The 24860-nt window shown below is 32.4% G+C and overlaps 1 protein-coding gene across 2 annotated transcripts; it reads left to right on the top strand.

Moving 5' to 3' along the window:
* The first annotated feature begins 6319 nt into the window (after window positions 1–6319).
* LOC113514336 (facilitated trehalose transporter Tret1-like) lies at window positions 6320–24025 on the top strand. 2 transcript variants are annotated; one of them, XM_026898397.3, is made up of 7 exons: window positions 6320–6525; window positions 18071–18202; window positions 18978–19145; window positions 20386–20583; window positions 21078–21273; window positions 21551–21677; window positions 22038–24025. In XM_026898397.3, exons 2-7 carry the CDS (start codon window positions 18115–18117, stop codon window positions 22725–22727), a joined length of 1467 nt encoding a protein of 488 aa, XP_026754198.1. In that variant the 5' UTR covers window positions 6320–6525; window positions 18071–18114; the 3' UTR covers window positions 22728–24025. The 2 variants fall into 2 exon arrangements, with proteins under 2 accessions (XP_026754198.1, XP_026754200.1); XM_026898399.3 differs by lacking the exon at window positions 6320–6525 and adding an exon at window positions 17699–17827.
* The last annotated feature ends 835 nt before the right edge of the window (window positions 24026–24860 follow it).

Genomic DNA, 24860 nt, shown 5'->3' with positions numbered 1-24860 from the left:
CTGAGCACTAAAACTAGGGATGTAAACGATACGTCGATTTTTCCAAACATATCGTTCATAAACATCGATGATTTTACATCGATGTTGAAAGTCTAAACATCGACGATACATCGTTCTTCATGAGCGATGTTTTATGAACGACTTTTAATCATAGCGTCATTTTCCGTCTCGTCCGTGATCTATATCTATAGACATAAACAGTTACTTACTAAATAAAAGAATAAAGTAAAGTTAATCTGATGCATAATTGTGTACTTATTTGAACGTAAGTAGATAATTATTAGTCCATAATAATATAACTATACTCTATTTCATTGTTTTAGTTTACTAAATGATTTTTAAAGGATAAAATTTTATTTAAAGGTTATATTATATATGATCCGACTTAGATTATATAGACAGAGCCTTCAGACAAACATGTCATCACCTGTCACTCTAATAAAAGGAGACGCGTTGGAGAGGTTGGATGATAAGAAGGGATTATTTCCGGGGCTCCATAGTCTAGTTTTGCCTAGATTTGCCTATCGTGGCAACTTCGGTACTCAGTGAACGGTTATTCTTAGAAGCTGAAGCGACAATCACCTAGGAGAGAAACCGCTTACAGGTTGTTAAAATTGTTATTTTTAAACTCTATTTTAAAGAAATTAACTTAAAAATAAAAAATGTTCAATTAAAACTTGTTTTCTGTTAAAAATTAATAAATATCCGAAAAAAAAATGTTAAAATAAATTGTATAAAAATTCATAAAATAATATCATTTTGTTTTTATTAATATAGTTATTTTTTCATTTTCGTTAAAAATGCATATTTATTCGCCATATATAGATATATTTATATTTAAATGGTGGTAAAAAACATCGAAAAAATTAATATATCGGTCAATAACTTACATGTTTTTAAAATCGATAATTCATATTTCAAAATATTGATGTTCTTATATCGATGTTTTTTATGAGCGATGTGCATCCCTAACTGAACCTGTATTTTTTTAATAATATATTTTACGGCTCTGGATACAAGGCCTTAATGCCCACTGATAGCGTTAACAGTATAACCATCTCATTAATAGCGAATCTGCCACTGACAGGGTAAAAAATCTGAAAAATTTACCACACTAGTCCTCAAAAATACCAAATATATGCTTACAAGGAAATAAAAAAGATTCATATTCATAATATGAATTCATTGAATTCATATTATGAATATGAATTTCTTTAATCAACAAAAATATTTACTCCACGTATTTTTCTCCAAATTTTCGTATTCATTTTTCAAGTACATACATTTTGAAGACATTTTTTGATCACGTTTTAGTTGGTTTAAAGAAAATACTGTACCGTGTTCCTTTATTCCCTTTTTGGTGGTAATTATAGCTGAAACATGTTGGTTTAGGGACCTATTCCTTATTTTTGTTTTGTTTAAATTCATTTGAGAGAATATTCTTACACACGAAGCGTTTGATTGAAGCATAATAAGCTTTTGCGAAATTCATAATATTTGGATACTTTGTAGCCCTATTCACGTCCTGGATTTTTCCATTGGTTCCCCAAAACTTGTCTACACTCAAAATTGTGCTGGTGGTGCTACTTGCTCTTGAATCTAAAAAATTTCTTACACTTTTATTAAATGTAATTTGTCGAAGTTCGTCATCAACTTTTTGAATGTTGTTTTCGTCTAGTATGTTGGAAAAATTCTTCGCAATGTTTAAAGTTGATGCAAAATCTTTGTAAACCACATACTGTGGATCCAAGAATTGTAAATCTTAAAAGTGTTGATATTGATAAGCGATTGATTTCAGAAATTTTGTCATCAGCATGATCTGCCACAGATAAAATTTAGGAGCGAAATCTTGTCACAAATGGTCACACTGACAATTAATTACAAGCACATGTACATCCTTAGTGTAGATTTCTAGAAGGAATGATAAAATAAAAATTGTAATTCATATAGACAGGAATATATACAAAATAACTTCTTACTTTTAAATTTCGAAGTGTGTTTAGATTTATACCCTCCCAATAGGGCGAGACCTATGTTCAGTAGTGGATACTGATATGGTATTAATTACAATATAATTTCTCCCATTTACTTAGTTATATGCATTGCGATAACTCTATTCACGCACACATGAAGAAATAGTTTATAGTACTTAATACAATAATAATAATATATATTTTTTCAGAAAATATATAATTTACTAAACCTACATATAATAGCAAATGAGTGTCCCTGTCCTACCCAATGTTTTAAGATGGGACAGTCCATTTTACCGGCAATGGTCACGGTAAGGACAGTTTGAGCTAACACGGTACGTACGTATTAGGGGGAAAGGGATAGTTAGTAATAAGCAGGTTCGTCCATATTGTTATCAATATACCCTATCAGGTAGACCTCCACGCGGTTCCTCCTGGAAACTGTCATAATTAATTTATCGTTGAATTAGTCACGATGGGCTAACTGACCTGCCTTTTCATCGTCACCTATCATCTATCACTCATTCCCTGTCAGTGTATACCGTTAACGCAGGCGCAGTTACCATTACATTGTCATCTATTAAAAAAAAGGTACGTACGTATTAGTTCAAACGGTTAGTTAACTGTCTAATAGTGAAACAATTCGTTTGCACCGTATATTGCATAAAAATCATAAGTACTCACTCGCGCAAATATGTATGACACACTCCAACAAGGGTCTGAAGGCATTATTACATTGGACTCAAAGAGTCTTTTGATTATAGTTGATCCACAAGCTACTCAAATAGAATACCTGACAAAATGTTGTTTTCACTTGTGCACCGAGCAACCTAACACGGTTGCTCGGTGCTTTTAACTGCCAATACTCTTCTTTGAGGGGAAAGGGATTGTTAGTAATGCAGACTGAGAATCTCATTGCTAGCAATATACCCAACCAGGTCGACCTCCTCGCGATTCTTCCTGGAAACTATCATGGTTAATTCCTGATGAATTCATCATGATGGGCGAACTGACCTGTTTTCATTCTCATCTATCACCCTTCACTGGTGCACCGCCAGCGTATCCCGTTAGCGCAGGCGGGGTTACTATACCATTTTCACCCATCAAAAATAAAAATACTCTTCTTTTGCGTTCTATGTCCTGGTTATCTTTCAATGTATTTATTTGCAATAATGAGTCCGAGATGTTTTAAATCAGTTCCCATTGCAAGTACATTTAAATTAAACGATATAGGTGGCAAATAATTAGGTTTTTTATTTCCAAATATAAATGTCATAACTACGTTTTTGCTAATATTATATATCAGACTATGCTTTTTCACGTATACTTTACTTATAGCTAGCATTTTTCTTAAAGCTCCTATTGAAGGGCTCACCAGTAGGTATCATATAATCTTTATAACGAAGCATTTGTATGGAGACACCATAGACATAGTATAACGTACTACGTATGTAATCTAAAGGAGACATGTACATAATCCTTAGATTATGATGTACAAAGTACTAAGTCTGTGATATTTATCTTAGAATTGTACTTAATTCTATCAAAAATATCGGTACGACCATAAAAAAAATATTGCTAGTAATGAAAATTTAGTGTGCGAATGATGGTGGATGGGAGAGTTCGTTAAGATTATTGTACGTTTATTACTCAATCACACTTAAACGGCTTAACGGATTTGTATGAAATTTGGTATACTCGTAAGTTATATCCTAACCTTAATCGTAATTTATCAAGTCGACCTCCACATATTTCCCCTGGAAATCATCGTGGTTAATTCATTGTTGAATTTGTCACAATGAACTAACTGTAATACTTTTATTGTCACTTATTATTCTTTACTAGTGCCCCGCCAGAAAACACAACACAGGCAAGATTACCATTCCATTCTATTTTGGCCTATTAAAACAAATATCTTGAGTAATATTCTTTATTTTTTTATACCACTGAGGTGGCAAACAAGCATACGACCCACTTGATGGTAAGTGGCTACCGTAGTCTATGAACACCTGCAATACCAGAGGTATTACGCACGCGTTGCCGACCCTGAAGAAACCTGTTTAACCTCCTTTTGAAGAACTGTAGTCTCTTGGAAAAACCTCGGCAGAGAGCTCATTCCATAACCTGAGTGTTCGTGGGAGGAAACATCTCTGAAACCGCGCTGTACGCGATGAGGATGAACTCCCTGTCGATGGCGAGCCGTACGATGGAAGAAAATTATTCTATGCGATCTCTTCTGAAACTTTCTAAAACCATACAGTTCCTAATGGATTCGCCACTACGTGACCTAACTCATCTTCATTTTTTTTCCTACACCGGTAAAATGGTGGGGCATTGTACACCATAGCATGGACGGATATATTATTTCATCTCCATTTAAAAAATATCACATTTTTTATTTTTTTATCATAACGAAACCTTCCTCCCCCTTCTATTTTTAATTTTTAACACGAGGTTGATGTTTCACAATTATAAATATCAATGTTCAGATGATTCAGTTCATCAATGATTCATGCAATCGATAGGTACAATGCAGTAAAATTAATTAAATCATTGATCAAATTGACAAAGGTCGCATCAAATACCTATGTACAAAGTAATGTAAGTAGATACATTTATTTAACAGTTACGAGAATCGTACCTAAATACTTTATATAAAGGGGAGGGGAGGGAATGACAGTAATGAGAACTAGCGGCAACGGCACTATTGCTAGCAATATATCCTGTCAGGTCGACCTCCACGCAGTCTCGTCTGGAAAGTATCATACTTGATGCTTTCCAGAGGAGTTTAAATTTAAAAAGTTGTTACCTCATAGCTCCGTCATTTGTAAACCGATTAAATTTGTAATTTGAAAAAATCTTTTTTTATTTGTAAGAAATACTTACAGATTGTGCTCATAGAAATCTTATTACAAACAGTTCAGTAGTTTATTTTTCAAAATAACTGGTTTTGCCACAATTGAAGTCGGTTTTTTTTTTAAATACAAATTGATTATGAAAATCACCTATCGTTTGCAATAGCAACGCGAAACACAAGATGTCCTGTGGCATTGACTGATGTACGAGTATAGTATTATATTATCTGTGCTGATGTACATATTAACCCATGGATGGGTGTAAAAACACCATAAATATCATATATATCCATGGTACTTTTCAAACTATTTAAGCACTTACATAAAGAAGAATCACCACTTTGGGGGGATGGGATTGTTAGTATAGCGGACTACCAGACCTATTGCTAGCAATAGACCTTGTCACGTCGACCTCCACGTGGGCCCCCTGGAAACCATCGTGCTGAATTATTGGCATATTCTTCCTGATAGGCTAATTGACCTGTCTTTTCATCTCACCTATCATCCCTCACTGGTATCCCGCCAGCGTATACCGGTAGCGTAAACGGGGTCACCATTTTATTGTCATTCATTGAAAAAAAAGTGTCACCACTTTTCCCTATATAAACGCACACAGGTGGGTCGTCATTATTGCAATTCCAAAACATATAAAAAGTATCTGTGAGACCTTGTAAATATAATATTATATTATCTGTATTTATAGATAAATGCTCGTCTACCTAATAGTTTTACGGCGTAATCAACAAATCTTGATAAATAAGGTACTACATAGTCATACAAATCGATTTTTCCTAATCTGATAAGAAAATAGAAACTAATAAATTATATAAAAATATTATCATAATTTGAAGTAATGGCAAGCTAGCATTTTTAAAACGACATTAATTATCCACATTATAAATATTATCTAAATATATTAATTTCTTAATTAAGAAAAATTAAAATAACGCCTTCGCTATTTATTTACGCTAGCATGGCACCGGTAAGGAATGGTAGCCTACCATCCCTCACTGGTACCCTAGATCACTTAAGGTAATGATTGAGTCAGGTCAGTTGACACGCCGTGATAGATAATGATGCTGCCTCTGCAGAGCAATTTAGAAACTAAATTTATTGTTACCTATTGAATACCTAAATTGTTACTTGATCGCTAGTGACGCTGTTTATCGGAAGAAATTGCATCTAGCTCATTAAACAATTACTAAGCAATTTACTATTAATAAAACCTACAACTGTTTTTATCAATTGGTACATACACACTTACATCTATAAAACATTACCCTCTTTTCTTCAGTAGTCGGGTAAAGGTTACTGCATTGTTAGATTTTATAAATACTTTTCGTTGTCGCGTAGAATTAAAAGGTAATAACAACAATAATACTCAAAATTTGCATCTTCATTCCCTGTTATCTGTGTACGTAAATAAACATCTACGTCTTTGGTAATTTGAAAATTATTTTGGCTACCATTCTGATCTGATTGAAGTTCAATTCTGAACAGTATACAAAGCGGACGGGCCGCATAGTGCACGTGCCGAGTGTTATCCACCACACCATATTCAGTGTGCCTTTAATAGCGACAATAACATCTCTCTATTTTGAAAATAGAATATATATATATATATATTTTAAATCTGTGTTATCATTAAGTACCTAGTGCGTTTCATTTTATAATTTTGAATACGCATCAAAACTGTGGTGAGTAAAATTTACCTTTAACTAACTTAAGTGTACTAAATATGATGCTTAATATTTAGTAATAATTCATAAAAATTTTAAAATGGCACCATCATATCGTTCCAACTAATTGAGCACAACATTTAAGTAAATAAAGAAATACTAGCAACTGTTATAAGCACCTATAAAAATTGGTTTAAATGTATGTAAATGTAAGTAATTATTTAAACATATGACAAAAGATACGTTCACAAATTATCTAGGTAATATTATGAATCGATCGATATAGTTACTTATTATATTTAATTATATTATTACCTATAATAATTACTAAGAAAATAATAAAATATATTTTATTATTTTCTTAGTAAATATATATAATAATTATCACAATTTTATAAATATCTATTTAAATAAATTAAAATCTATTAATAAAATTGCCATTATAAATGGAATATACTTAGTATTTAATAAAACATTTTTTCTTGTAGGTAGGTGGTAGGCAAAAAAGTGAAACGTTTTATTTTTCAATAAAGGGTATATATGCCCCTGATACCCCGAACTTATTTGAGAATTATAATAAAAGTTTCAAAAACGTATCAAATATTAATTTATTTATATTATAAGTAGATATATTAGTTGTTATTATTTTTGAGAAGTTATTCATTTTACCTAGCAGAAGAATGGAAGGTGGTGTTTTTGGTACGTGAGTACGTTGTACTACATTGTATGACGATTCGTATAATGTATATAACTATGTATGGCTGTTCGGATCTAATTTTTCAATCGACTTAAAAAAAGGAGGAAGTTGTCCATTCGGTTGCTTTTTTATATTTGTTGCCTCAGAACTTCGTCATTTATAATTTGATTTTGTTTTTGGAAAATTCTTTTTTATCTGAAAGGATATACTTTCAGATTGGTTCCATAGAAACCTTATCAAAATCGGTCCGGTAGTTTGGTTTCTAAATGAAAATAACTGGTTTTGCCTCGATTGAAGCCAGTATTTTTTTGTGGAACAAAATCTATTATTATAGGTTGCATGTTGTCTGATGATCTATATTAGTTTATACAACTAATATAGAATTTAATATATTGAAACAAACTTTTACCCGCGATTTCGCTCACGTGAATAGAATATGTTGATTAAACTAGACGAAAAGTAGCCTATGTCCTTCTTCATTTTTTTTTTATAAAAAAAATATAAAAATTTAATAGTAATACCGCTTACGTTATCGGTGCGGGCGCAAGAAACAACGGAACTCTTATTATGAACAGGTGAAATATTAACCGTAATATTATAAGTATGACAGTTCTTACTGTATTCTAAGTATGAAATTGGTTCCTATTTACGCAAATTTTTATACTACTATACATACATACATAACATACAGTCCACAAATGGCACCCGGAACTTTACTTTGCCGTAGCCAGCAATACCAGGGATGTCACGGGCACATTGCCGACCTTTAAGTAAATTAAACCTTATTACTCTCTTTTTGAAAACCTCATGCTATAGCCCCTAGAAATTGGGGGGAAAGGGATTGTTAGTGATGGAGACCGAGAATCCCATTGCTAGCAATATACCCAACTAGGTCGACCTCCTCCGGTTCCCCCTGGAAACTATCATGGTTAATTCCTAATGAATTCATCATGATAGGCTATCTGGCCTGTTTTCATTCTCATCTATCACCCTTCACTGGTGCTCCGCCAGCGTATCCCGTTAGTGCAGGCGGGGATACCATTCCATTTTCACCCATCAAAAAAAAAAAGCCCCTAGAAATCACTTCACATGTGTTAGTGTGAGCGGAATGAATGAAAATATTTTTATATACCTAGCGACCCGCCTCGTCTTCGCACGGGTGCAATACTAATACTAAACCGATACCACCGCAACCGCTATGTTCTTGCATTTTAAATCTGTAATATCTTCGAAAATATTCATTAAATTACACGATGTGAAAGGCCATATTAATCTATATTAAATGCATAATATATTTAAGGTACTTGATTGGATAAGGATTAATGCTGTATTGTTTAAAATCGCTTCGTAAATAAGCCATTATTTCTCATAAAAAGTAAAATATAAAAAAATGGTTATTGTGAGTTATCCCTAAGAGATAGACATATACCATCGCGGACTTTTTTTGTAGACCTTCTTAATGTGTATAATACTGTTGTACTTTATTTTGGGGTTAAGCCAACGTTTGCAATGTAAATGCAAAAAAACTGTTTATTTACGACATCACATTAGAAACCTCTAAAATTATCAATATTTCTCTACTATATATTATGCATGTATTATACATCTAAAACTTCCTCTTAAATTACTCTATCTATTTGAAAAAAGAACCGCAAAAATGCGTTGCGTAGTTTTAAAGATCTAAGCATACATAGGAACAGACAGACGGAAAGCGACTTTGTTGAGGGATGAGAAGCAGCGTCCCTCTTAAAACATCGCCAAAGCCTAACTGCAGTTGTCTACCCGCCTGCCCAAGCGTAGCAACTACTGGCAAAACTCCCCTTATAGAGAAGGCCTATGTTAAGCGGTGGGCAGTTGAGGGCTGATATAATAATAAATACATACTATAAATAAACGTGAGTAAATCAATATTTTTATATTTCTTTTAACATTCATTTAAAGTGTAACTTACATATGAAGAGTTTTTTAGTCTGCTATTACTACTAACCAGGAAAATAATTGACCTACCTATAACCTTCATAATTAGGTAGGTATAATAAATTATATGGAATATTTGCAAATGTGGGTTATTATACAATCACAGATTGAATGGATTTTGTTGACGGTCAAAATGTCGAGTTTTATAATGGTTACTAATTAGTAAAAAAAAATATTTACATGTGGGACGTATCTCAGATTTTTTAATGAGATGATAATGGAATAATAATCTCACCTGTGCTATCGGCAAATGCTGGCTGCTGTTAGTTTAGTTAGGTTAGTTATCCCATCGTGACGAATTTCACCAGGACAGGAAATAACTATTATAGCTTCTAAAAAGGTCCGCGTGGATGTCGACTTGCTAGTATAAATTGCAAATTAAGAATTTATCAAGTATTGATTTATTTTTCCTTTATTCAAAAATGCACCGCCTACGTATTTCTCGGTTTGCAAATGGTTGACTGGTAGAGAACACCGTCCGGTGTTAAGTCCGCCAAATGTACATAGAATTTTACTGTGCATTAAAGTTTAAATAAATAAATAATTGTACAATATCATCTTTTTAGTTGATGTATTTTCAATTTATTAATTAATGTACCTATAATAACTAAACAAAGTTTTATGCAAATCACTTTAAATCCCTGTTCTTGGCAGCTAGCCATTAGTGAGGTCATTCACCGACTGCATTCGTAGCCGTAAAAAATTATTTCACAAGTTTTTTCTTATTTTCGACATCCAAAAGATTAGGATATGGTAAGTTTCAAAGGTTATCAATACTCCTCTATTTGTTCGTACTAATGGTACGCGATTACGACGATTATGAACCGATTTTAATAATTCTTTATTGTTTATACTTTATCCATTGCAAATAAAATTATCAAGCGATATTTTGAGAAGCTACTCGTAAATATATTTTGACGACCTCCACGGCACAGAGGTGAGCACGTTGCTGTGCTTAAATGAGATTCGGTTCTCAGATCCAATTTAAGAAACGTAATTTTGTAAACTGAGTCGCATTTAGAAGTTTTGAGCCGTGCTTCTAAATATTTATTGCTTGGTTTCTTATATTAGTGTATCATAGCTTGAGGACCAGCTAATAGTTGTGATTGTGTGGCTAAATTAAAATATTACCAATACAATAACCTGTCGTCATCCTCACCTATCATCTCTTACTAGTATCTGGTACTATACATTACAACATGAACGCAACTCCTATATATAATTGTAAAAGAATTGTCAATCACTTTAACTCGTAACATTGTGTCGCATTGAGCCGACCTACTGTCAGTCAATTACCGCTATTTAGTAGCTTCGTTAACTAGTTTAGTATGACGTAACAATGTTTGTTTGTGCACTGATAGAAGCGACAAAATAGTTCTTTAGTTAGCCACTAATTTGCATAAACAGGTATGCGGTATTAGTATGCGACTCACCTGATGGTAACTACCGCCGCCCATGAGCACCTGCAACACCAGAGGCATTGCAGGTGTGCTGATGTTGGTTTGATTCAAGTTTACGAAAAAAAGCGTAATTCAACGTACGGACTCATTGAGACTATATGAACTAATCACAAAATTTTAAAATATATCGATAACATATAGACAAACGACATCATAAGCATAGTGTACTGCGTTTCCCACGGCAACCTTCATGTGTTATCATAGTTATATATACGTATGTAATGTCCCTTGTTGCACTGGTAATAGTTCCCCATTCAGACGTATCTATTACTGAATTTGCTACTACACGACGTATATGGTAAAGTCAAATGGTAAAGTCGAACTCCACAAAATATTACCCACCTTTAAATTTGGGAATTTTTATATCCATTGTGTAGTATTTAATAGTTAGTCATGTGTGCAATATACCTAGTAAGAAGTACGTGTCACCACTTCTTATCATCCCTAGTCGTAAGAAGTGAGTAAAGCACATATAGGTACAATAGTTCAAAAGAAGGAAAACCCAACCAAAGGAAGACTTTATACAAAAGTGAGTACCTATGTCCTACTCATGTTTTCACCTTTTGGGATAACTGTGCTTGCATGGCTATATTTCGATTTAAAAATTTGAATATGGCAAGGAAATTAAAGAGTACGGAAGTATAACACCCTATGGTGTTATATATCAAGAATAGCAACGTAGGAGGATACCAAATTTTTCTTTCTTTTCTTTCTACTCCAAATCCTTTTCCGTGCAAGCAGTTCGTTTGTGGAACTCACTCCCTACCTCTATACGGTGCGCTCAATCGTTGCCCATTTTTAAAAACTTAATTAAATCCCACTACCTATCCTTATAATCACTTAGTCCTACGTATTTCCAGTTTTATGTGTGTTATATATATGTGTATTAATATGGTATATTTGTATCTATTTATGCGTATATATATTTATATGTGTATGTGTATGTATATATATGTATTTGTTTCGATGTATGTGTTTATTTATGTATGTATATGTATATGACTATGCTGTCACAGATATTATTTTTTACAAATCTATCTTTTTTAACGCGCCACCTACCTATTTATGCTTTAATTCCTTCTACCCAAAGGTTGTCTGGAAGAGATTGCTTAGCAATAAGACCGCCTTTTGTACTACACTATACATATTGAAAATTGTTTTAACAAATCATGTTATGTTGGTGCAATAAAGTGTTAAATAAATAAAAATAAATAATAAATACCAAGGGCATGCATAGTAGTGTATTATCTGTAATATCCATAGTTCCTATTCTTCATGTCTATAGGCGACACTTACCACTTTCCAATAGGCGGGCCGTCAACTTGTCTTTTTTTAATTGATGATAATAGAATAATAACTCCGCCTGTGCTAACAGTACACGCTTGCAGAGCAATAGTGAGAGATGATTCCATCGTGATATATACAAGTTTATAATTCAGCTCGATGATTTTCAGAGGGGTTGTTTTTTTATACAACTTAGAATGGCAAACAAGCTAACGGCCCACCTGATGGAAAGAGGGAGGTTGGCCATACATCCTGTATTGCTAGCAATGGGCTGGTAATCCCCATTACTAAGAATCCCTTCCCCTTTTATTATTCTAGATCACATAAACAGAAAACTTGAAATACATCCTTACACATTTCCATTATAGTAACAATAGACAATAATCTTTCTTTTTTTGGGATTTTTACTGTGAACTAGTATAACGAATGGAATGAGTTACAAAAAAAAAATATAGTAAGTAATAATTTTAATTGAAAACGAAATGATAAAAGAAACGCACCTACGTCAATTAGTTATTTTATTTGCTAAGACCAAAACTTTTTAAATTAGGAATATTTTATACAAAAAATAAACTAGATAATAAAATTGATCGTCGTTAATTATAATTATAGATACGCTATAATTATAATGATTTACGACTTTGAGTACTTCACATGTGTTAATTGTAACTTTATTGGTGCTTGTTTATCAATAACTAATTGCCCTATACAACGGGGCAGAATATATGTAATCTATTTAAATGAAATTAGTGAAAAGATAACCAAGTTTATTGAAATAATCACAGAATCACTCCCTAAATGAAATTAGTAACAGATCGAAATATTCAGCTAATCGATTTTTATTTGTATTAACTATTAATACTGAACATCAACAGACTATCCTGTGTGTAGGTTGATTCTTCGTTTATTTAGATTTTTATTATATACTTGTGAAAGAAACTAAAATTTTTTTGCTACCTATTGTCTTAGTCTTGATATATGTAGAAATCGCAGTCACAGAGTGATTAGATACGAGTGTTTCCAAATATTACCACCGTGTTATCATTTATACTGACTTACTGCCTTCAACGGTGTTGATGGTATAGATGTCCCTCATCTTCCGATGAGTGTGGGTTTAATCGCCCATTAAATATATGGTATTTACATACTTAAAAATCTATTTTATGTACGAGTATGTATTCAGAATTACTTATTTCTAGGATATGTAATTTTAATTACATTTAGCATCAAATTAATTTGTACTGATTGTTATTATATTATTTATCTATTTTTTATTTTAATTTAAATATTTTTTTCATTAATAAAGCATTTATCTATTTTTACCGTGTTGGGAGTACAATAAAGTAATTCCTATATTACCTACCGCTCATAACTCCTTGATGTATAGTTCATATTATTTATCCAGTTACGGCATCCATCTAAAAGGCTATCGAATAGGTAATGTACTAAAATGTACTTAAGTATATAAGAGAACAGACAAAAACATGGTTATAAAATTGATACCACAAACTGTTGATCGCTCACTTGTCGATAACCTGCTGATATTTAGGTATAATTATAATATTTCATCTTCAATTGCTGGTAACTACTTTCATAAGATTAATGTCAATTGAGATAATAATAAATAATTGATAAGATGCATTCGACCGACGGTACGGGACTCCACTTGCACTTGACCAACATTTTATTTTTAAATAAGTACTTGTGTGTATATTGCATTTACTGTATTCATAATTCTAAATAATACGTACTAATAACTATTTATTACGATTATGCCGAATCAAAAAAAAAAAACAATAAAAAATATTCATTGCTCATTTCAGACAACGAATTCTTTTTTTGTAAGTATGTTTGTTACGCGATATTTTCGCCAATTCTAAAGTGATTTTATGAATTCTTACAGCAAGCGATATGGTTTTCTTCCGTGTTGCTCTCATATTAATTTTGAAGTTAGTTTTTTTTTGCGGTGCGATGATCCTGCTTATTTTGAAGCAAAATCTGTATTGATAGACACAAGATTTTGCAATCTAAATTCACACATTTTTAATCTAATACGTCTGTGAACATTTCACCGACAGTTTGTAGGTATGGTATGTATCATATTTTTTTATGTAAGATTGACAAACAAGCTGACGGTCCACCTGATGGAAACTGATAACCGTCGCCTATAGACATGAGCAGTATCATGGACACAGTATACTGTTTCTTTCATAATAATTACCAAACGATGCCACCTTAGGAGGTATTCTGCCCCTGTACCCTGTAAATTCATTGCCACATCCTGCCCTTAAAACCGAAATATAGCCATACAAACACAACTGTTTCACGTTAGAAACACGAATGGGAAAGAGGTATCCAAGCAAACGACTTTTGTACAAAGTCTTTAGTAAATTAAAATTTATCAAAGGGAATTTTATTTTCTTATTCATTTTAAAATAAGAATAATGAGATTACTATATTAATCTATACCAATAATTTTGTAATAATTGGAAATAATTTTACTACAATACTTATAGATTTTCCAGTAGCCGGTTAGAAGTAGAAGATTTTTATTGAATGGTATTAACTGGATTTGTCTTACTTAGGTAATCTAGGTACTCAACAATACTGATAAGCAAACACTGTGATTGTAATTGTTTTATGGATATCACAGATAATATAAACTACTCATTTTTTATCTACATTTATCTGTTCTTAAAAATCAAATCATGTTACTTAGTAATGTACACTACCTAAATTCCTATAGTCATACAAAAATTTCCTATCGTCAATACATAATATGATTAGTCCTTACACTAACTATTATTTTAAGAGTATTTATAATTAATTGAACATGATTCTCTAAATTAAAACAATTAATCAAGTAAGCAGTACTTCATCATACATATTACACATAAATGTATGTGTGTGTGTATATTTTTATATGTAGGTATTAATATATAAATATTATATTAATATGTATGTTTATTTTATGAGTACCATTTTACATTAAAAGTCAAAAGTCATTAACGGAGTAATAGTATTCAACAGTAATCAATAGGGTTTGTTTATACCATATTATTATGTAATATAAATAAATAAATAAAAGCAAATAAATAAATATAAATTAATAATACTTAAGTATGCGTAAGTACAACAATACAAGAGAACACACTCTACAGTATATTCAGATTTCAGTCATAACCATGTTATTAAGCGACATTCTATCATGTGGGCCATTTTCTTATTTCTATACGATTCTTATGCAATATAAAATGTCAACATTCTATAAATACAGTAAGCGGTTATTTTAAAGATCTCAAAAACAAAATTATATCATGGCGTTTATCGAAACCGCTATCGCCGCTCGTTTCCAGCAGATAATAACATTTGGAGAGGATCTATTTACAGTGCTTCGTAAATTGATAAGAGGGGAACAGATTTGACAAATTGATAGGTATTAGTAAATATTATTTTTGTAGCAAATAAAACTATATAGTCTAAATCATACACAGCATAAAGTACTACGTACTAAATATAGTCTTGGATGACAAATTAACAAACAGCCTATAGAGCTCTATTACTTTGTTATCGATTGCTAATTGGCAAAAATAATGGTATTACGAAACGATTGCTAAATGAACTATATCTATTGTCGTCTGATAAGCAACACCATTTGCGATTGAGTAGTAATAAATAAAAGTATTCATAACGGTAACTGTATTTTAATATAATAACTATCGGTTTTATTTATGTGTAATTAGATCGAGAAAGCTTGACTAGTTTATTTATTAATTTAATTCTTTATTGCACCAGAAACATAAAAATATACAATGAAAATTGAATAATTTAAGTGAAATACAATAACATAAGATACTGATTAAAACGTATACATAAAGGTACAAAAAGCTGTTTCATCGCTAGAGCAATCTCTTACAGATTAATCTAGTACATATATCAATAAAACATAGGTTACTTTTTATCCAGTATTCAATCATCATCATAGTCTCAGCCATTAACTGTCCACTGCTGGACCTAGGACTCCCCCATAGATTGCCATAAGGAACGGTCCTGAGCCACCTACATTCACTGACTCTATGCAATGCATTTGAGGTTATCACTCCATAAGAGGTCATCTTACAATAACCTTTCTTTCCCATCGTAACCGATCATTACTGGATAGTAATGCAGGTTAAAAACTATTTCCGTAGAAAAAAACGAGTTAATGTAATAAATAATATGTAATCAATAGCGAGTCAACATTATTACGAATTAGATGAGGGTCTACTTGATTTTTATATATGAATTCCTAAAAAACGGTTTCTAATTAATTAATTTATCATATCAATAATTATATTGCTAAAATCTTCCCCTACAATGATTTCCGGCATATTCTAAGAAATTTAATTCTATTACCAGTACAAATCAGATTAATAATTATTATTTACTTTTACATAAGTAATAGTAGTTTCATCAAGCGCAATAAATTTCAAAATAATGTAAGGATTACATTACTAAATTAATTAACCATCTGTTAATTATATAATTATATTTAAATTAACGATAAATAATGATTTTCACAATAATTATTTAAATAAAATAACCTAAACTTTGTTATTAATGATATCATAGAAAAAGTATTTCTACATGACAAATACAGGGTTCGTTATATTTATTACCTATGGCTACTATTAAAAATCATATAAAACCATTTTTAAAATGGTGCTACTGTGAATGTGCATCTCTTTAAATGTATGTTAATTTTTATATCTAATTTCGACTTTACCATAGAGAAAAAAAGAATGTTTTTGTTTTATCTATTACTTCACTAACATTACAGATAATATGTACATACATCATTACACAATATGAATAGTTCATCTTTATAATTACCATTATCGTTCTATTGCTACGCATAAGTCTTCTCGTAAGCCTACTATCAATCACAGAATTTATAATAGTACTATTTACTATTATTGTTATTAGTATACTAAAATTAGTGGTGACATTGTGACACTGTACTAATTCTTTATCATACATATTTACTGCCAAGTATTTGTTTGACGCGGTTTAGCACTAATTAGCAAATCTACCGTTACCTACCCATACAGTAGTACCTTCGTCACATCAAGACAATTATGAACTGAAAAAAATTGATTTGTATATAATGTAAAGATTTATGGTTTAAAAATAAGCAAATAAGTTAGGTTTAATTATCTAACGACCTCCGTAACTTCGCGGTTGGCACGTTACTTTACGTAAATGAGTTTTCAGGTTCGATTCTCGATCAGCCCAATTAAGGTAATAAACTTTTCTAAATCGACACGAGTCTGATTGTTTTGCTATTGGTTTGGACTGTAGCTATCGGGCTTTGTCTACTTTCTCATTTCTTAAGGACTAGCTAAATTAATTATTTATCTGCAACAATCAATTTCTCCATTTAATGGGTTCTAACATAAACCTTCTATTTTTGCAAGCTAAATAGCTTTAAAACTTTAGATATCATTTTTTAAGGATATACTTAATTTCCAGTATAGATTGGGTTAGCATAAAGCTCTTTAAACCCTAAAATTACCACTTTCCATTACATGGGCTGCTAGCTCGTTATCATTGCCAAACGAGAACGCTCGACTGGCCTATGAACCCACTTGTAGTAAACTTATCAAACAAAACTTAATGCCCTTTTGCGGGGGAAATATAGATAATATGAGTAATAGTTGTATATGATTGGTCCCTATACAATGACGCGTATAAAACTTTTGCTGTGATTGGACAACTTGAATAATAAAGATACCTTGACAGAGACCCTTGAATGACATATCCCTTTATTTATTTCATCTATCGCCATAAACAGTAATTTTCTTTCAATAACTAAGTTACTCAGTTAAAACAGAACAGTTAAGAGCACGAAATCAATACACAGGTAATTTACATTTATATTGCTTTTGAAATTTCCGGTTTTGTTCAGAAATTTTACAGATGTTTTCGCTTTTTTCTATAAAAAATCTAAGATATAAAAGGAGGAAGCTGAATTTGAATCAGCCAAAGAACAGAGAATAAGCTTATAAAACATGTTATTGGGAAAGGGTTTTTAAAAAAGACTAGACTGAATTATCGGATAAAAAAAATTATAACAATTAAGTAATTAATGTTACATTTATTGTAGGATGTCGTGAATACCAAGCACTAGGAGATCAAGAATTATAAGATATGGAGAAACCAACGATGCATATGCTCTCCGTTCAGGAGAAGGGCGGACAAACCAGGAAGACAAACCAGTACATCGCAGCTATTGCAGGTAAAACAAAGACTGAAAAATAGTATTAACTAATAATGTTCACCTTTGCAGTTTAAGATTTTAAGTATATTTGTAATAGATTTTTTTATAGTATCCTAAAATAACTCATAATGTTAACAACCCCATTTATTACTACATGTTCTGGCATCGCGTCTATCAGACTGCCTATAAATAAATAATAGCCGATGCGGGAGATCAATACAGATCGATATTCTATCCAATAAATGTATAACCTATTGAATAGAAATTCCCTTTCTAAATTGGACCTAAACTGGAATCGATCCGGGATATCATAAACGTATCTAATGCAATTATACCACGAAAGTCATGCGAACCTAAAATATTAATTGTCCCGGCATAGAATGGGGCACCCCTTCCTTTCCCGTGGGTGTCGTGAAAGGCGACTAAGGGAATTTAATAGTCGGGGGATGGGCAGCAGCGTCCCTTTTAAAATCACCAAAAACTAACTGCATTTAAGCCCCCCAGTAGAAGGAGGCCTATGTACAGCGGTGGACAGTTAACCGCTGGCATGATGATGATGATGACATGTATATGTATACGAGTAGTTGTATATCAATACTAAAAATAAACTTAGTGCATACAAGAAGCAAAACAATATATTCTGTGATGATGTTGTTCATGTCTATAATTAGGCAACGGATGACTTTCCCTATCGGATTTACTTTTAATCTATTTTTAAGTCAGACAGATCCATTGTAGGGAAAACAGAGATGCACACAAACTTGTAGTAAATTCTGTTTGTTTTTATTTTCAGCGGCAATTGGCGCCGTGATAGCCGGAACTATTCTCGGCTGGACATCCCCTGCTCTGCCACAGCTGGAGCCAGTAAAAGTACAGAATAGAACGAATGTCACCATTGTTAACACCACATTAATCAACTCTGTAGGGCAGGAAGCTGAATTCCTGTTGAACACTAAAGAAAGTAAGTAGTTGAAACTTTATTCATAATATGAACTTATATGGCGAGCTGGATTTTCCCTAAGGAACAAGAGTTAAAAACCAACTAATATTACAAACGTGAAAGATGTTTGGACATATAGACGATTGTTACATATTTGAACGATATCTATGTGGTTTAGATATATTCTTGAGTAACGCATCGGATATTTTTATCTTAGTTCACACAGTTAAAGCGATTGGATACAGCTAATATAAAAATAATTTTTGAACTATTCTCGTAATAAGAAAAAATAATAGCATGTTCATAAGGTCCACTTACTAATAAAAGTTCCAAAATAATTATTAATTATATTTGTATTTATTGGATACATAGTATTCATGAAACGGAACAACTTCCGCTATACAACATGAGTCTTATCTTAAAACTTTTCCGCTAAAGTTTATTATATATTATGTATGTTGTGGTAGTTACCTACATTATTTTGTCGTGTCCGTCTCATTACGTAAACTATAGTGGGTAGATATTTACACGCTATTTACAAATCTATCCTGACCTGAACGTATCTTGGACACACCTACTCTGAACGCATGTCTGTAACGTCGTTTGGACACCTGCCAGATTACGTCGGTGCATGCCCCCTAGTATTTCGATGACTGACTGATAAAAATATTCAGTTAATTAGTACAAGTGTTCTGCATTAAAATGATAACCAAACTTACCAAAAGGCCAAGAGTACTAAAATTAATTTATATCTTACATCTTTCATGTGTTAACCCTCCGGAGAATTGTTAGATCCTTCTAACAATTCTCCTCCTTTATATAGTAGTAAAATTATAAAAAAAGACGAATTAAAAACCCCGTGCTCTTTAAAATCGGTTAAAAAGCTTACAAGTCTCTTAGAAGAAAGATGATTTGAATTTGATTAAAGTGACTTCTATATAAATGTCTGACAATAATGCAATCTGTGTTTATTATAATAGGTGAAGGTACCGAGCTGCAAAGCCAGCGAGGTAGAAAGCTATATCCTCCACTTTTTGGAAGATATCCATACCAAATAATACAGATTCCATCCGTTTCCATATCCATGTGGTAATGAAGTAAAAATACACTGTATCGTTGCTCTTTTTTTATACCCAGAATGTCGTAAAAGGCTACGTACTAGGAACAGAAAACACAATACACTAGTCACCCAGCATCAGAGGTCTTTATGGATTAATATATTATTTGCCGTTTAGTTTACAAGATCATAATGTTGTTGCAGGTTCCCTCGTGTCTTCAATATCGGCCATTGGTGCCCTGATAAGCGCCTTGCCAGTCGGCTTGCTGGCTCAGAAGGCGGGTCGACGTCCGACAATACTCATATTGTCAATTCCATTTCTACTTAGCTGGCTTTTAATCATATTTGCTCGAGGTGCCACACTGCTTATTATTGGTAGATTCTTCGCGGGACTTGGAACTGGTATGATAACGTGATACATAATATATGGCTTTTTAGTACATTTTTCGAATCTTGAATCATCAATCCATTCGATTTATATTTATATATCATGCCGCAAGATGAAAATATTACAACCATATCTTACCTATCCGTATCTATTGCCTTTTTTTATTAATTTTATAGACGTAGATAGAAGTTACGTGAGTAGTAGTTCTTGAGTGGCAATCTCGTACGGGCAAACACAGTGTAATACGACCCCCACTAGATAGAGTGACGACCTCAAATGCATTGCAGGGAATCAATGTATACAGGTGGCTCAGGACCGTTCTTTATGACAGTCTATGGGGAAGTGTGGACAGATAATGACTGAAATGATGACGATGATGATAATGATAGTAGACGTGAAAAAAAATGTTATATCATACCTAAACCATCTGTAAAAAGTCATACATAAAAATATACAATGGCATAACGAACTTTCATATTCTGTTTTCTGAAAACCAAACTACCTCTAGGTGGTATCTGTGTAGCGGCTCCGATGTACATAGGCGAAATAGCTGAAACTTCCATAAGAGGGTCTCTGGGAGCCTTCTTCCAGCTATTCCTGACAGTTGGGATCCTGTTCACCTTTGTGGTGGGCGGCTGGACTCACTGGCGCACCCTCTCCATTATCTCTGCTGCCCTGCCTCCGCTATTAGTAATTGTTTTCTGGTTAGTACATTTTAATATTCGTATACGTTTAAGATGATAAACTTTTCAATTTCATTCCAAATATAAATTTTAAAAGTAGAAGAAAGTTTTAATTTTTAACATTCTCATTTAAATTTTAAATACATTGCAAATAATTTGAAAGATGAACGTGCTTTAATAGCCTGTTTAACAGATAAACGCATATAAACAAACAATTTTTATATAAATTGCTCTTAATAAAATTGAAAACCAGTAACCAGTTCAAATTTAGAATTGAAATGTAATTTTATTATTTCAGGTGGATGCCAGAAACACCTCAATATCTTCTTAGTAAAAATCGACGACGTGATGCGGAAAAAGCACTTCGCTGGTTGCGAGGGCCGGATGCTGATCTTAGTGATGAACTAGAAGATATGCAGAAGGAGGCAAGTATAAACTAAAACATGCACTATTATAAAAAACGTACGTTTTCTATCAGGTAGGCCCTCTGTTCCAAGGCGTGTAAATTATATAATTACTAACTATATGTATTACGTTCATAAATTATTCTACGAGAATATTATTAGACTAAAACGATGAACTCACTATCAAATTTTAGTATTTACTACACCCTTTGGCCCTTCATATACAGATAATTTCGAATTTAAAAAACTGAATATATCTTAAATCAATGACTATCTATTATTATGATATTTTTTAAAATATATTATATATATATAACATAATACAATAAACTACCATCAGGATCCGATCAACAATTTACATAATTTATCATATTATTACAGGTCGATGACGCTTCACGACAACGCGCTGGCATTCTCAGTATATTTTCACATCGAAACACTCGTATGGCCTTCATTTGTTCCCTCGGCCTGATGTTCTTCCAGCAGTTTAGTGGTATCAATGCCGTCATCTTTTACACCAATAATATTTTCCAATCTGCCGGTTCAGACATTCAGCCTGTCATTGCCACTATCATTGTTGGTGTTGTCCAAACAGTAGCCACTTATATTTCCTCCTTACTTATTGAAAAGGCTGGTAGAAGAGTACTGTTGCTTCAAAGTGGTACTATTATGGGAATCACTCTTATTATCCTGGGAGTATATTTCAAGCTTCAAGAGAGCGGCCACAATGTCTCATCATTCGGTTGGCTGCCATTGGTTTGCTTGATTCTCTTCATAACATCCTTCTCTTTGGGATTTGGACCTATACCCTGGATGATGATGGGGGAGTTATTTACAGTAGAATATAGAAGTGCCGCAACTGGTATATCGGTTGTAGTAAACTGGTTTTTGGTATTCATCGTAACTTTATGCTTTCCGTTGATGAGAGATGCAATTGGTATATACAGTTGCTTCTGGTTCTTTTCCTCTATCATGATTGTGTGTGTCTTCTTTGTATTCTTTTTGGTACCAGAAACAAAAGGCAAAACTGTATCACAAATTCAAGCAATTCTTTCTGGTGTAAGTTCGTGATAATACGAATGTTTATACAAGAGATTGCATTACGAAGGAAATTTTTACTTGCATTGCAATTTATAGACTACACCCAAGTTAATATAGCCATAATAAATATAAAATTTCTATTATCTATGTACATTTAGGTATTTGGATACTTGGTTGTAGTAATTAATTCATCAAAAAGTTTAATTTTTGTTATATTTCTATATGGGTACCACCGTTTTATCTATCATATACATCAAGTTGTGAAACAGCAATGCGTGCTTTGTTGTTTAACTCAAAAAGTAAAACAGGCAGTGCAATCTCTGACACAAAAATCAAAATTAGTTCTCAGAAAAGAGAAAAACGGGAACGTAGCATGCACTATGCCATTATGCAGATTATTTTGTGATAATCATGGTGTTATTCATATCAAGTGAACCAACTGCTTGTATTAGATGATAGATATCAAGATATTATTTCAAGACTGTAGGATCTTGGGTTCAAACTCTGGATCGTTAGGGATTTTTATTTCACTATAATTCAAACTACATACAGTAATTGTGTTTTGAGACTCGTCTAGGCAACATCGTGTTACAACACCTCAGTTCTTTGATGAACTTTTAAATAAATAAGTGGAAATATATATTAGGAAAAACATTTTTCCTAATAAAAGTTATCAATTCTCACGCGGTATTATCAAGAGTAGAATTCAATTATCAAACAATTCAATAACTTGAATGATAGACTAAATGATAGACCAGCTTAGTAGTTGCTACAATCTCAGAAATGTATAATATATACCAATATCTGATGCTAAACTTAATGAAGACACACTCACAAAGGAAGTTCACGAACCCGAATTCTCCAAAATGGATAAAATTTTGTCAATTTGTGGAATAAATTATTCTTTTTAAAAACCTTGATTGCAGGAAAATTCACTTATATTGCGACCATATTAGTGCATAATATTAGGCAAAGATAATCATCTAATCATTATTAATGTTTTGTCTGTATATTATATACCTAGGGAATGTTTTGGAGTATTCAGGTTCGTGCCCTTTCCTTCTGATTTTACGAGTATATACTTGTAGTCGGTTTATACTTCAAACTGGTTCTTTCACTCAGTTCAGCACCTGATGCAACCATATTGCTGTCGCAACATTCCCTTTTCAGTTTTGTACATAGGTAGTTGATAGGTAGTTAATAAAATCCTTAGCCAGATAGATGCAATTTAATTAGATGTTAGATGTAAGAGCGAATGTATGTGCCAAATATTTTTTGTTACAATGAATGTGATGTTATTTATTATTAGAATAAATTATTTTTGTATTTAGTAATAAATTTTTTATTTTCTGTTTACCTTTAATTTTTACATTATATTAGATGTACTGCTACGTAGTCGCATAGGCCACTCCTTCCTTTCCCGTGGATGTCGTGAGAAGCGACTAAGGGAATTTAATGAACAAGGGATGGGTAGCAACGTCCCTCTTAAAACATCTCCAAGGCCTAACTGCGGTTGTCAAATATGGCAACTACTGGCAAAACCTTCCAATAGAGGGTGGCCTATGTTCAACAGTGGACAATTAACGGCTGATATGATTTTAAATACAAATATTCCTAGGCAAGATACAAATAAATCTATCGATAGAATCACTTCAGTTAGGACTTACATGAGAAAGAGCAAGACACTAAATGCCGCCATTGCATTGGATCTCATATATTCGCTAGCGAAAACGATTTAATTGTAATTTATAAAGTGGGAAAGGAAACAGTAAAATATACTAATAGTATTTAAGGTAAGGCGCTTCATTATTTTTACCACTGCCGTAGTCGTTGTGGCTTGCACAGAATAACAGCTCTGTGGCAGTTAATAAATTGCCATAGATAATGCTAAGTATTGACCACGTTGGTAACTAATTGTTACAAATGAATATTATTGTATTTATTTTCTTTATGTTCACTCTAGTCATCCTCTTAAAATGTTTTTACTAGATACTTGGATTACAGGTATTCAGATTAATAACATAATCAAAACAGAGCTAGAATACAACACTAATGCTAAGTCTTTCTATGATACCAATTTGCTAAAACATGAAAAAGTCAAAGAAATAAATGCAAAATATAATGATGATATGAAATATTTATGGATGGAACAATGTCTTTGGG

Source organism: Galleria mellonella, unplaced genomic scaffold (genome assembly GCF_026898425.1).
Source record: "Galleria mellonella isolate WM207_F2 unplaced genomic scaffold, CSIRO_AGI_GalMel_v1 utg270, whole genome shotgun sequence".
NCBI lineage: Eukaryota > Metazoa > Arthropoda > Insecta > Lepidoptera > Pyralidae > Galleria > Galleria mellonella.
Note: the sequence above shows the minus strand (reverse complement) of the source record. Positions and strands in the feature narration are given on the sequence as shown.

What these genes read in the sequence shown, in the direction of transcription:
- LOC113514336 (XM_026898397.3), top strand. Translation starts at nt 18,115, where the DNA reads ATGGAGAAACCAACGATGCATATGCTCTCCGTTCAGGAGAAGGGCGGA. An exon ending in GTACATCGCAGCTATTGCAG is followed by an intron (nt 18,203 to 18,977) that starts GTAAAACAAAGA and finishes TTTTATTTTCAG; the next exon opens with CGGCAATTGGCGCCGTGATA. An exon ending in CCTGTTGAACACTAAAGAAA is followed by an intron (nt 19,146 to 20,385) that starts GTAAGTAGTTGA and finishes ATGTTGTTGCAG; the next exon opens with GTTCCCTCGTGTCTTCAATA.